This window comes from Octodon degus, unplaced genomic scaffold (genome assembly GCF_000260255.1).
Source record: "Octodon degus isolate 3935 unplaced genomic scaffold, OctDeg1.0 scaffold00290, whole genome shotgun sequence".
NCBI lineage: Eukaryota > Metazoa > Chordata > Mammalia > Rodentia > Octodontidae > Octodon > Octodon degus.
Window position 1 is genome coordinate 788622 of NW_004524866.1, and position 14890 is coordinate 803511.

The 14890-nt window shown below is 37.0% G+C and overlaps 1 protein-coding gene across 1 annotated transcript in view; it reads left to right on the forward strand.

The window, feature by feature from the left end:
- LOC101560721 (vomeronasal type-2 receptor 116-like) overlaps nt 1-14890 on the forward strand; it is a 34187-nt gene that overhangs the window by 9436 nt on the left and 9861 nt on the right. Inside the window, 5 exon segments of the mRNA XM_012512924.2 lie at nt 5985-6273; nt 6723-7529; nt 8247-8474; nt 8805-8928; nt 13877-14761. Coding sequence (XP_012368378.2) covers nt 5985-6273; nt 6723-7529; nt 8247-8474; nt 8805-8928; nt 13877-14761 — 2333 coding nt within the window.

Below are 14890 nucleotides of genomic sequence, written 5' to 3' on the forward strand. Positions count from 1 at the left end.
TTTGCTTGACTTAAGAATTTTTGCACTTAATATATGTAAAATGGGTGTGAACCTGAATTTAGAGAGAAAACAATCATCCATCTATGTGCATTTGCACAAACATCATTATAAATGATTCATTTTGTGGTACTGAGTTTTGACCTCAGGACCTTCACCTTTTCAGCATTTTAATAGTTTGCTTAAGTTTATAGCATGGGGCTGGGGAGATGGCTCAGTAGAATAAGTGCTTGCCTGGCATGCGCAAGGGCCTGTGTGCAACCCCTGGTTCCACAAAAAAAAAAAAAAAAAAAAAAGGAGAAAATTAAGTTCATTGCACTGAATCAGCCCCTCTCTAAATTGTTAAATTGCTAAAATGGGCTAAAACTTGTGACTTTTCTACATCAACATCATCTAGTGCTGGAATCACCAATGTATATCTCTGAAACATTGTATTTATGTGAATATATTTGCTATCCTTTCGAAACTATTCAGAGCTTGTAGTTTTCATTTTGTATTAAAAATGAGTATATTGAGTAATCTTTCATGATGGATTATGTTCAGCATGAACAAAATAATTTAATATTTACCTGTTGATTTTCAGTGCCAACTATGGGATACAACCAATCTATCAATTTCCATATTTGTAAAAGTAAATAATTACAAATTGTTTCTGTTTTTTATTCTCATTTGTTCCATTGAAATCTAAAATTTGAATAGTTTTAAAATACTGTGTTTAGTAGCAGTGTTTTTGACAAATTTTTATCAACTAATTCTGAATGACTTTCACTATGTTTGAAAATCTAGTGGGCCAGCCTGACAGCTCAGTGGACTAAAGTGCCTGCATAGGCACAGCGCAGCGTTCAGGGTTCTATCCCCGGTGTGCTGTGCTCACCCAGTCCCTGGAGCACACTGAGATGGCCATGAAATCTGGGCTGCAATCAGGAGAATCACTATGCGTCCAATCTATGTAGTGAGACCATGTAGACCCTATGAATCCTGTACTAAATACAGAAACAAAACAAAACAAAACAAAACAAAACAAAACAAAACAAAACAAAACAAACCTCCATAATAAGTTTTGGTATTGCCAAAAAAATCTAGTTTTTATTTTTAGTGAGAGTAGTGTGAACTTTAGTAGAATTTAACGGTGGTTATGCAATATAACTTCAATGTTTCCATCTTTGGCAGAATTACAGGGTTTTATTCAAGGTGCTAGTACAAAAAAGTTTAGTCTGTTTATATATTACATATATTTTCCCTAATGTATTATGCTAGTGATCCTAAGTTGAAAAGTTTTGACATCAGTGCCTACATTTACTCTTTGGTTGCATAGTGCACCTTTTGTGAATCATGAGACCTCCACAGATATTTTTATGTTTCTGAGGTGAACTCTCTTCTAACTTATAAGATGGCACTTCTCTTTTATTCTCTTCAAAGAGAAAGAAGCTCTGTTGTTTTACTGCGTGTTAATTTTATGAATTAATGATTCCAGACCAACAGTAATCAATTGTGGTACAAACAAACAATAATTTAGAGCTCTGTTTCACTGGAAAAACTTGTCACCCACAGTTTCTTTTATATAAGGTCATTACACAGCATCGAAGGCAGGCCATAGTGCATCCAGGGTACGGTTTCCATGGTTATTAATGGAAGATTTCTAGAAGTTCAGTCAGTGGCTGCCTATGCAAAGCAACTTCTGAAACGCACAGCATCCTCGGTGCAAGTCATTTCTTCTTTAGTTAAGGAAGATTGATATTTTTATTAAAATTATTTCTAAATTCACTGAAGATTGTCAATTAAAAACTGCATAAGATGAAATGTGAAGTGATGATTTTATTTACATTTTGCAATAATTAAATAAAGAAAATCAACATATCTAGCATCTCATGTACATCTCCACGTGGATGCATTTGGACAGGAGTTTATTTTTCAGTTCTTTTATAGACAAAGCATGAAAGAAATGCATTTTTCTATAATTAATGTCTGTAAGAAGAAATGGGTGCTGATTAGTACAAGACTGGTAAAAGATCAGTAAAGAATAAGTTAAATAAAATTATAAGGTTGGTAAATGTTATTGTATAAGATTATCAAAAGATTTCTCTTTTAGACATTTTCACAATTAATTAAAATAAAGAATTTATATGCTTCTCAGGAATAAATATGAATTATAGACAAAGTTTTGTCCATTCTCTATATAAGCAGCTTGAATGTTATACATAGAAAAACACATGTATGGTAAAAATGTACGTGGCCCTGGCCGTGGCCCTGGCCATGGCCCTGGGCTCGCTGAGCCAGTGACGAAGTCGGGCACGTGCCTGTAATCGCAGCGACTGGAGAGGCTGACAGGAGGATCACTAGGAGTCTGAACTATGTAGTGAGACCCTGTGTAAATAAATGAATGAATAAATAAATAAATGTGATTTATCAGAATTTACCTACATATCTATCGTCACCATGATCATCATCTATATCTTTCCATAATCCATGATTTGTTTAAAGATTAAGCTACTATTGATTTCACAATACTATTGATGCTAATTGATCTTTTTGCTCTTAGATCTACAGAGATTTAATATCTAAAAAAGGCAAATATCTAAAACTCCTATAATCTCTGTTGCATGTATGATATTATGCAATTATAAATGAGCCTCTAAGTCATTAATTATCTTTGCCTTATTTTATTGTTCTTTCTGGACTTGAACACTTAAACAATAAGTAATCAGGACAGTTGTGAAATTTTGTTTAAATTTTTCAGTTGTAAGGGGACAACTGTTATAAAACCATTCGGAAAATTGTGTTTGATGGACTCTCCAAAGATCAATGAAATTTTCATGTGGTTTCATTTCTTTCCTTTCCATTCCACTCCGTATTACCTAGATATAACTCAAAGTTTTTTATTCCTAAAAGTTTAGATTTTCTCTTAAGACTTTCAGGAAGTTGGCACAGAGGAGTTTTGAAGGTCACATTTACCAAAAGGGTTTTAGCCAATTGTTTAATTTTTTTTCTTTATTCCCAGATATTTATGGAGGTTATTTGCTTTGGGTTACCAGTTACTGAAGGAAAAGAAATAGATATTCCCAGATTAACTTTAAGTCATGGAAAAGGAAATAGAGACACTCAGTAACATGTCAACTGAAGTGAAGCAGATGCTAATAACCTCTGTGGGGGAAAAGACTACAACACCTCATGTTCCAATGACCAAGAAGTAGATTAACACATAGAGAGGTCCACAAATTTTTATTATTGTAAGCTACACAAAAAACATTAAAATGATAATAGATTTAGATAATCCATTACTCTATATTTAAACTCAAAAATATGAAAATTAAAAATACTTGTAGTGGCTGGGGAGATGGCTCAGTAGAATAAGTTCTTCCCTGGTAAGCAGAAGGCCTGAATTCAACCCCTGGTTCTGAAAAAAAACCCACTTTCCAATCCAGAATATTACTCTGCAAAATCAATGTTCAAAATTAATGGAGAAATAATATATTTCCATGACAAAAAATGGAGACATTTATATCCACCAAATCAACCCAACAAGGAAATACTCTATAAAGTGATAAATGTGAGCACAATTCCAAGAGCAAGAACAGCCACAAACCAACAGACAGAGCAAGCAATTAAACAGAGGTGAAAATCAGAGAACCCACAGCAGGAACATATCATGAGATAAGCTGATACATATCGGTTATAACCATCAATCTAAATGGCTTCAATTCACCAATCAAAAGAAGCAGACAGGAAGGCTGGATCAAGAAACACAATCCATCAATGTGCTGTATGCAAGAAACAAATGGAACTCAAATGGAGTTCATAGACTTATGGTCAAAGGGTAGGAAACAATCTTCTTCCATGCCACAGGAGCTCCACAAAAAGCAGGGGTAGCTATCCTATTTGCAAATAGTGTGAATTTAAAGCCAAAGCTGATCAAAAGAGACAAAGAAGGAAACTATATAGTAGAACAAAGGGTACATTTGTCATTACAAAATTGTAGATAATTTTACTTCATTACTGTACAAATAGTGAGCTTTGACAAAACCACTACTTTGAAAACTGTAGACACTTTTTTCAACTGAATACAAATTTTACAGCTTTTGCAGACAAAAAGACAGTTCCTTAATTCTTTTTGAGAAAGATGGGTAAAAGCCAACTCAACTTGAATAATTTTAAGACAAACTATTTCAAACATAGTATTTAGCAAATACAATCAGAGTAAATCTTTGGTAGTTTTATAAAGTACCAGTAACATATCAAATGCACAGTAAAAAATTGCAAAGAATGTAAAACATTATTTATAACGTCATAGATTTTCAAATTATCACAAAAATACTGAGATTTTACACAACATAATATTTTAAGATGATGTATAGACAAAAAAAAGACAGAAATGTAGTCTATAAAGTTTGTAATAATGGGCCAGGGAGATGGCTCAGTGGAATAAGCGCTTCCCTGGCAAGTGCAAGGGTCTGAGTTCAATCCCCGGTTCTGCCAAAAAAAGAAAAGAAAAGTTTGTAATAATGATGTTATAAAGAAAAAGTATGACTAATGATAATATGAAAATATATGTCAGTATTCTGATTAATTTCATCATCTCTGCCTGAAAGATGATATTTATTGAAAAGTAGTATGACCAAAGTTAATTAACAACTATAATTCAGTATGCACATATAGAGAGCTGTGGGCCAGGGCTGAACAACACATATTACAGGCCGGGATGTGGCAGAGGAGTAGAAGAACCACATAGTGGGGGCTTCCCTGGGCTCTGTTTGCATCAGTGCAAGAACTAAAGAGCACATCCTTCTACATCAAACAGGGAGTGTGACGATACGTGCACCTGACCTAATCAACTCACCAAGCCTCAAGGACAGAACAATGAGAAAAACTACCTATTTTAATCTCACAAATCACACATCGGGTAGTAATGCAAAAATGTCGCTTTTTCCAAGACCCATTAAGAGGTATTGGAAGGTGTGGAGGAAAGTGACTGGTATAAGCCCTGCTACACTTATTGTGTTTTGCATTGAAATTATTATTTTATTTTTAAAAGATGAAAGAGACACGTGTAAAATTTATCATCTCTTGCTCTGCTAAGAGTTTTCACTCTTGGCTGTCCTTCACTCCTATTCCAAATGTCTTTGTCTTTTTCAAGACTTCCCTCCTGTCGAGCTCAGAAGGTGACAGGAATCTCTCAGGCGTTGATGGGGGCAGAGCCACCCCTCTGGGCCACCATCTTCTCCACACAGATGTCAGCACAGTCTGCAGCCCTCACACTATTTCCTTTAGCATTACTGCTCCCAGTTCCTGGTACTTCAACTTCATGTAGAAGTCACGACTATGAAGCATGTACTGGCATATTAATGTGTGAGATTATTTATTTCTTCAGAGCAGAAAATATATTAAAAGCCCGCCCTTCACATTTCATGCTTTTCCATCTGCTGCACTTTCTGTAACCTTTTTCATCTATTTATATGGAAGTTAGTAAAGACTGTTAAATCCTCTGCTATGGAACTTCAGTAGTAAAATTTCTAAGACCTGGCAGGCACCAGTTCTTGTGGAGATAGATTAAAATTTCTGAGTGTTTGTTTTGACATAAACCATTGTATTAACTTAGCTGAGTAAAATTTTTCCACAGACTATAAGTGTAAAGCATGATTTACATGATTTTTTAGAAATTGTTCATGATGATAGTTGCTTATAACAGACAATAAGAAATTGATCCATGACTTATGAGTATAAGTCATGGCAATATGTCCTCCTATGACAGATATATGAAGCTCATTTCCTTTGGTCTACTGGAAAGACATTAATCTCATCCATGATAAATCCACAAACCCAATGCAATTTAACATTAATCAGCTTTCACACATACACTTAAAGTAGCACACTCAAGCTTAGGATATGAATGAAGGAGAAAGAGCATTCAATTAATAAGTGGTATGGTTCAGGGTTGGAATTTGATCATGTTTCACGATTTTTCTCTAACAACTACTTTGCTTTCTATTTAGGCTTATGCCTAGCGATTACCAGAACGTTCTGTCCTTCATTTTCGCCATCGAAGAGATCAACAAGAATCCTTATCCTTTACCTAACATATCGTTGGGATATGAGTTCAATAATATCCTTTACAGTTACTGGAGGTTGTTAGAGAGTATCCTCATTTTGTACCCAGGACAAAGTGAGACACCTAACTATAGCTGTGGAAGACAGCCTAAGTCTATAGCCTTACTAACAGCATCACCGTGGGCAATTTCTTCTCAAGTGGGACCATTTCTGGAGCTCTACAATTTTCCACAGGTGAGGCTGAGTGGACGGGGAAGGATAAAATCATGTCACATTAGGTGACAGCTTCAGGTACACTTTCAAAGATGTTGAATGGATGGTGTGTGTTTGTCTGTCACACAAAATATACAGCTTCAAAGACAACCCCCTGAGGTTTGTTCATTACATACATTTTCTTTATGATCACGAGAAAGGCTGGAGAGATGAAATTAAAGACTTCTTGAACTCTTCTGTTCAGTTATTTGCTCAAACAAAACGTTAGAATGTGAGATTATTAAATAGATGGACATAATCATTTTCCCTTCAAGAATTCAGCTATATATCTGCATTTCTGTCTCTATTTCAGCTGCTTCATAATGTGCTTTATGGGCAAGATTGAGCTTTATGTCAAGTTTCTTCCCATAACTTCTAATTTTCCTTTTCTTTCTTTCTTTTTTTTTTTTCTAATTTTCCTTTTCTTGTAGCTTACTTTTGGCACTTTCGATCCTGCATTCAGTGACAGCGGCCAGTTTCCTTCTCTGCACCAGGTGGCTCCAAAGGACTCAACTCTGGCCCTAGACATGGTCTCCTTGATGCTTCATTTCAGCTGGACCTGGGTGGGACTGGTCATCACAGAAGGCCAGAATGGTTTCCAGTTCCTCTCAGATGTGAGAGGACAGACGGACAGGAGTGGTGTCTGTATAGCATTTGTGACACTGATCTCAAACCCTCTTGTATCATATCTCCAATTTAAAAAACTGAAAAATTTCCTGACTAGAGAAATATCACCAGTAAATGTGGTGATCATTTATTATGATAGCGACAGTCTAAATAACATAAACCATAAGATAGGGATCCATTTAGTGACATGGAGAATCTGGGTTACGAACGCACAATGGCATGCGGATCTGGCTGGGAAAAATTTCATCCTGGACTCGTTCCATGGGCTCCTCATTTTTTCACACCACCATAAGGAGATTTCTGGTTTTAGGAAGTTTATCCAAACAGCAACCCCCTTCAAATATCCAGAAGACACTTTCCTCACTCGGTACTGGTTCCAGAATTTCCACTGCTCATTCTCTGACTCTGCCTGTTCCCTGAAGGACTGCACCCCCAATGCCTCCCTGGCATCGCTGCCTTTGAATCGTTTCGAAACAGCCATGAGTGATGGAAGTTTCAACACCTACAATGCCGTGTATGCGACGGCCCACGCCCTCCAGGAGATGCTTCTTGAACGTGCTCAAACGCAACTCATAGAAAGTGGAGACAATATGGTGTTCTCTCCCTGGCAGGTAATGTGATTTTTTGAGTGACCTGTTGTCCAGGTCATTTCGTAAGACTTTCCACAAGTGGTAAAATCAATACAGAAATACTTGTGAAAAACCCAAAATAATCTACTCATTTTTTTCCAAAATATATTTATTGAGGGAAAGAAAGCTCCTATCTGAGAGAATGACAGGAGGCAGGACCGAGTCAGTGGTCCCACTGATTTTATTGTTGAGATAAATTTTGGCATGGACATGAATCAATATCATTACATTGTTTCAGAATGATATTAATGCCTTAGCTACAGAAGGGTGTTAATAAATATACTTTTCCCATGCAGTTTTAGAAAGGAAAATGGACATCATGTATTTTTTTTTTTGTATACTTAAATGTGTTAAACACTAGAGTGGATATTTTACCTAACATTGACATTCTACTCCACAAGCATTTTGGTGTTAATGATCACATTTTGCAGGCAGATGTTGTGGGAACAAGCAGAAACATACGAGTTGGAAATGTTTAGCATGTATGTACCCCATATACTTACATGGAGTTTCTTGAAACTGTTTTTAAAGTTAACCTTTTAGAAACATTATGATAGTTTCACTCAGTTACCTCCATTCCATGCCAGAGTGAACACTCCATTATGAAACAATGATAAAGAGAATTAGAGACTTCCCCACCCAGGTTTTATTTCTTGACATTGCTGTCCATATCATCTCAGGGTTGGGCTTCCGTTTCAGCTACACCTTTTTCTGAAGGATCTCCAGGTTATCACTCCTGCTGGGGAGCAAGTCAATTTAGACAAGCACAGTAAAGTGGATGCAAAGTATGATATTCTCAACTTCTGGAATTTTCCTGAAGGCCTGTGACTTAGGGTGAAAGTTGGAGAGTTTTCCCTGCATGCAGCACCTGGAGAACAGTTGGCCTTGTCTGAAGAGATGAAGCAGTGGGCCATCGGAAGTATGGAGGTATGCTGCCAGCAAACCTAATTTGAGTCATTCACACAACTAAAATAAATTTTGTTGTATGTTTTCTTCCCCATCCTTGATCAGGAAAGCTCAAATATAGAATTTAACAATTCACTTTTAAAATTGAAAGAATGTCCTATGTGTCCTTTTTCTGATGGGTTTTCATCACTTTCTCAAGAGGTACATTTTTTAACAAGATTTTTGTCATTACATTTTAGGCATTAAATAAATATGGCAGTGCGCAACTATTTGGAGTTATGCATTAATGCAAAGTGTTTGCACTCTCCTTGTGAAAGGTGAAGTCGCCAACACAAATCTGCTTGTCCTCAGACTCCCCGCTCAGCCTGCAGTGAGAGCTGCACCCCTGGATTCAGGAAGTCCCCTCAGCAAGGAAAGGCTGCCTGTTGTTTTGACTGCACCCCTTGCTCTAGGAATGAGATAGCTAATGACACTGGTAAGTGGAAGTTCTCTGGAGCAGTTATCGAGCTCTCTTTTGTCTCTAATTCATCTAAGAAAAGAGTCAAATCTTGAGCAGAAAATTAACAGAAAAGTCTTTGTTCCTTGATTTAGCAATTTAACTCTATAACAATATATTGTGATAAATCATGCTCACCCTCCTCTGAACTGTATTTGAGCATGTTTTAAATTCCTTCTTGCTTACAGGGAATGGGATGCAGATACAGTCTACCACTGCACTGTATTCTCTGCCACTTGCATTCTGTTATTTTCAGAAAGGTTCTCTGTAAATTGCCTGGGCTTACCTATAATTTGTGGTCCTCCTAGTTGAGAATATAGGCATGTGACAACATACCTAGATTCTATGCTATATTTTCTGTATCACCTGAGTGTATTATATTACCATCAAATTATGATGCATGCCTACCATCCCATTATTCTGGGAGGCTAAAGCACAATGCCTTTAAGGAAGAGGCAGGTAGTTTTTGGCAGATATAGTGAGTAGCTTGATGAGGCATCATCATAATGATTTTGGAACCTGCTCATCCATTTGAAAGTACTTGGGAGCATGATGCACTGAATATTTGACCATAATTCAGAAAGAAAGTACAAGAGTAAATTTTCAGTGATGACTCAGAAAGTGGAAAGATAAGCCCTGGTACGTAGCTCAATGGCATAAGCACTAGTCTGTCAATTGCAAGGTCCCCAGTTTGATCCCTGGAACAGCAAAAACAAAAGAAAGTAAAAAGGAAGTAGAAAGAATGATGAGTTGAGGGCATTTGGAATATAAGGATATATTTTGTGAAAAATACAATGGACGTGTGCCTTTTTCCGTAATGTCTTTTTAAAAGTTATCATAAATCATACCTTTCAATCACCCATTGCATAGTGACATGAATAATCGTTAGTGCCACTGAACTGTATGAGTTATATTCATGCAAAATATAGGATATGATAAAAGATCATATCTACATGTTTTTTTTCTTTTAGTCTTTATTTATTTATGTATTTTGTACAGAGCTTCAGTACACAGCCTGTATTTGTAGTGATCCTCCTGTCTCAGTCTCCCCAGCACTGGGATGGCAGGTGTATGCTTCCACATCCAGTTTCTCTGGTTGGCTTGTCACGGGGCCAGTAAGGCATATTGTACCTGGGTTTGAACCTGAGACCTTGTGCTTGTCAGGCAGGTGCTTAGACCGCTGAGCTATCTCACTGATCCCTACATGTTTCAATGTATAATGATTTTACACAGACACTGTAGCACCAGTATTTTATCATATGGGTATAGATTCTGATAATTTCTTGATATGATTAACAGACATACAGAGCACAGAAAGATCACAATTTTGACAGCAAGCGAAGTACTCAAAGTGAGGCTCAATATTATTGAAAGACAAAGAATGTGAGGACGCATTTTGTGTGTTGCACCCAAAAATAATACTGAAGATTTTTCAATACCATAAGTATCACTTCCAAAATTATTGAACCAGGAAAATAACCTCTCAACTCTACATTCTTTACTTATATTTTTCTGGTGTGTATGATTTAGTTTTATACTCTGACTAACATAATTGGCAATTAGTTTTGAAATATAATAAGGATGATATTGTATACAAGAGAGTTACTTCAGATGTATACAGTCATAATGGATTATGATAATTTGATGTGGATATTCCATGTTAACTTATAGAGAAAAGTCTATCCCAAATCAGTTTCTTCTGGTTTAAAAACATGTATTATTGGGTCTGCCAGACAGCTCAGTGGACTAAAGCACCTCTTTAGGCAAACATAGGGACCAATGTTTGATAGCTGATGTTCCTTGCTGGCCCCATCCCTAGTGCATGGTGATATAGTGACTGAGACTGGACATAATGGGGAACACTTATCACTTGGGAGGCTGAAAACAGGAAGATCACTATGAGCCTGATACCCTGGAGACCATGTACTAAATAAATCCATTTTTTTAAAAAGGTGCCCAAAGAAAAGAATCCAAGAAAGAAATATGTTCTTCAATGAAGTGGGTATAACACATTGAAAAAGAATTTTTTTTTAGTTTTTATAATTGATAATATTACTTATAAACATTTTGGATTAAAAACGAAACCAACTTTCTAGCAAAATATTTACCTGATATAGATTTAATAAAGAGGCTGAGTTCTGCATTTGAATATTTTGTCAGAAACTAGCAAAAATAAGCAAATTCCACAAAAATAAAATAGATGAAAAGAAACAATATGAAAAGAAATCTTAAGGAAATTTAACCAGGAAGATAGATGATACATAGATAGATGTGTAGATAGAACAATAAAACTAAAGTTGATTGGTTAAAAAAGAATAACTAACAATTTTCCAGGAATAAAGAGAAAAATTGCAAATGAAAACTTTATTATTCATAAATTTCTCATTTGTACAAATAACTAAGACATCATTCACATAAAAAATTGTTTGAAGAATTGGATATTCACCTTTGAAAGTTTACTTAAAATTGAGAAATTCAAAACAAAATAGCAAACTATCCTAGGGAAAATAAGAAAAATTTCACATGTCATATGTATTAACATATAAGATCATAACTTAATATTTTACAAAAATTTTCACAGTATCTGAAACCTCAGAGGTCAAACATATAAGCATTGAAGACCATACTAATCCTGATTGTTCAAACACCTTTTTAAAAAAGGAAAAATGAAGAGAACATGATTTTCTATGAAGAGGTAAGGTCTGGCACTCTGGCACAGAGCAATAGTAGTAGAGCCAGTCCTATTCTGCCCTTTTTCTGTTGCAGGCTAATTGAGATGGGGACCTCGATGGTAACCAGGTTTGATTTACTAAACATATTTCAGCACACTCATTTCCCTAGAAAATAATAAAATAGCTAAAATTATTATACAATGAGCATCTTTTGTTATTTAAAACTAAAGAATGACAATAACAAATTTTACTAAATTAAAATTTGGACAAGATTGTATTAATTCCATCAATAATATTTCCTGGACACAAATCAGGCATTATACTTTGTCATCCGATGTGGAGAACAAGGACAACAAAAATTATTCTTGTTGGTGCTATTTCTAAAATGGAAAACCTGTCCTAGAAGTACCAGAAGTGTTGTTCTTTTAGAAACTTTATTCTTTTTGAAACTACCTAGCTCTAATACCTCATGGCTGTACAATCTCTTTTGAACACTGTAACTCTGACAACACAACAAAAACGTAGTATGTCTGACTATAAAAATCTCCGTGACCACTAATCTGGTCTTGTGACAGAGGGTTCTTAATCACACCTTCAAACTGATTATCTCGCCCTGTGAACTGATCAGGGTGGGGCCAGGCTGTCCTGCCCTGCCTTGGTACCTCCTGCTTCTGCATCATATAAAAGCCCTGGGCCACCAGCACTCACGACCTGGCTCTGCTGATGGGAAGTGACCCGGCCAGGACCCGCAGCATAAAATAAAGGTGCTCACGGCCTCCAGACTTCCTTGGTGTTGTTTCTTTTCCAGACTCAGTTTTGTTACAATGCTTCCACTAGCAATACAAAGAAGGACATAGCCACTACAGTATTTTCTCTTCTAGTTTTTAAATATATCTAGTGCAGGGTCTAAAGGGTTTCACTACACAGATTGGACTCACAGTGATCCTCCTGTTTTCAGTCTCCCACATGTTGGGATTACAAGTGTGTACCACCATGCCCACTCTCAATCCCAACATCAGCATGCCTTGGGAGTGAGGCTGACACAGCTGCCCAGAATCGAACCGAGGACCTCTAACTTGCCTAAGCAGGTACTTTATTCATGTGAGCCATCCGGCCAGCCCACTAATACAGTTTTTTCAAACAATGAAAAAAAAGCAAAACTGTTCTCAGAAAAGACTTACTATAAATGATATCATTTTCTAATGTTGTGTGTACATATAAAACACTAATGAATTAACGAATCTATAAAGTTCTGCCTGAATGACATGCTAAAATATTCCTAAATTTATTGATGGAACATTAAAAGATTAAATTTAGATGATGGTATTTATTCGATTTTAAAATAGGAAATGCTAATAAATTGCTTAAGTATTTGGAAACATATTAATGATAAAATAAAGGCAAAAAATTAAGAAAAGTAAAACTTCAATAAGTGATTAGTAAAATGTATTCACAGATGGAAGATTCATTGAAGAAGAATCACTATTTACAAAATCAGTACAGTGAAACTAGGTAATTTCAATCAAAATTCAATTATGACTTTTGGTGTAAATTATGACCTTTTATGATGTGATAGTTCATATGGTTCCTGAAATGAAACACTACTGTTGTTACCTGATTCATTAAAGTTATGAGATTATGGTAGCTTTTGTATAATTGCCTGCAGATTGAATGAGAAATTGCAACAACACAGAGACTGATTTTTACAGAAGCATTTTGTTTTGTGAAAAGAGAGAACTGAATTTACGAATGTGGCAGACTAATAAACAAAATAAACTGTCATCCATGGCATCACAAATAAGGTGGCCAAGGCTGGTCTGATATCTCAGCAGACTAAAGCACCTGCTTAGGCAGAGCACAGCAGCCAGGGTTCAAATCCTCAGCGTGCCATGAGAGGATCTGCCTCCTGGGCTTGATGAGAGGTCAATTGAGACTGGGCATGGTGGTGCGCACCTATAATCCTAGCACTTGGGAGGCTGAAAACAAAAGAATCAATACTAGTATTTTGTACATAGTGAGATCCTATAAACCCTGCAGACCCTGTCCTTAAGAAAGAAAACCAAACCAAACCAAACAAACACAAACAAACAAAAATATGGTGGCCAGTATCAAGGAGTAATCATTTCTTATATAATATTTTTATGGACCTGGGAAAACAGTGAAATTTTCCTCACCTATGTCCATCTTAGGGTAAGGGCTATGAATAAGAAGAAAAACCTGAAATTTCAGTGCTGATTATTTTAATTTCTCCCTAGATATGGAACAGTGTGTGAGGTGTCCAGATCATCAGTATGCCAACATTCAGAGAAGCCACTGCCTCCAAAAGAACATCACTTTTCTGGCTTATGAAGACCCCTTGGGGAAGACTCTGGTTGGCACTGCACTGAGTCTCTCTGTTCTCACAGCTACAGTACTTGGGCTCTTTGTGAAGCACAGAGACACTCCCATCATCAAGGCCAACAACAGGGCTCTCAGCTACACCCTGCTCATCTCCCTCACCTGCTGTTTCCTCTGCTCCTTACTCTTCATTGGCCGTCCCAACACAGCCTCCTGCATCCTGCAGCAGACCACGTTTGGAGTTGTGTTCACTGTGGCTGTTTCTACTGTCTTGGCAAAGACCATGACTGTGCTTCTAGCCTTCAAGTTCACTGCTCCAGACAGAAGGATGAGACAGTTGCTGGTGTCAGGGGCACCAAACATCATTCCCATCTGCTCCCTGATCCAACTCACTCTCTGTGGAGTCTGGATGGGGACAAATCCACCCTTCATTGACACAGATGCTCACTCTGAGCATGGCCACATCATCATCATGTGCAACAAGGGCTCCCTCACTGCCTTCTACTGTGTCCTGGGGTACCTGGGCTCCCTGGCCATGGTGAGCTTCACTGTGGCTTTCCTGGCCAGGAACCTGCCTGACACCTTCAATGAAGCCAAGTTCCTGACCTTCAGCATGCTGGTGTTCTGCAGCGTGTGGCTCACCTTCCTGCCCGTGTACCACAGCAGCAAGGGGAAGGCCATCATGGCCATGGAAGTCTTCTCCATCTTGGCCTCCAGTGCAGGGCTGCTGGGCTGCATCTTTGTCCCCAAGTGCTACATTATTTTATTAAGACCTGAGAGAAATTCTCTGCATGGGTTTAGAGGTAAAATACATTTGCACAATAAGAAACCTTTCTAAGTTTAAAAAAATATATGTTTTAGTAGAATAAGCACTTGTTTGGTAAGCACAAGGGTCTGAGTTCAATCCCCAGTTCCACTATAAAAATAAAAAT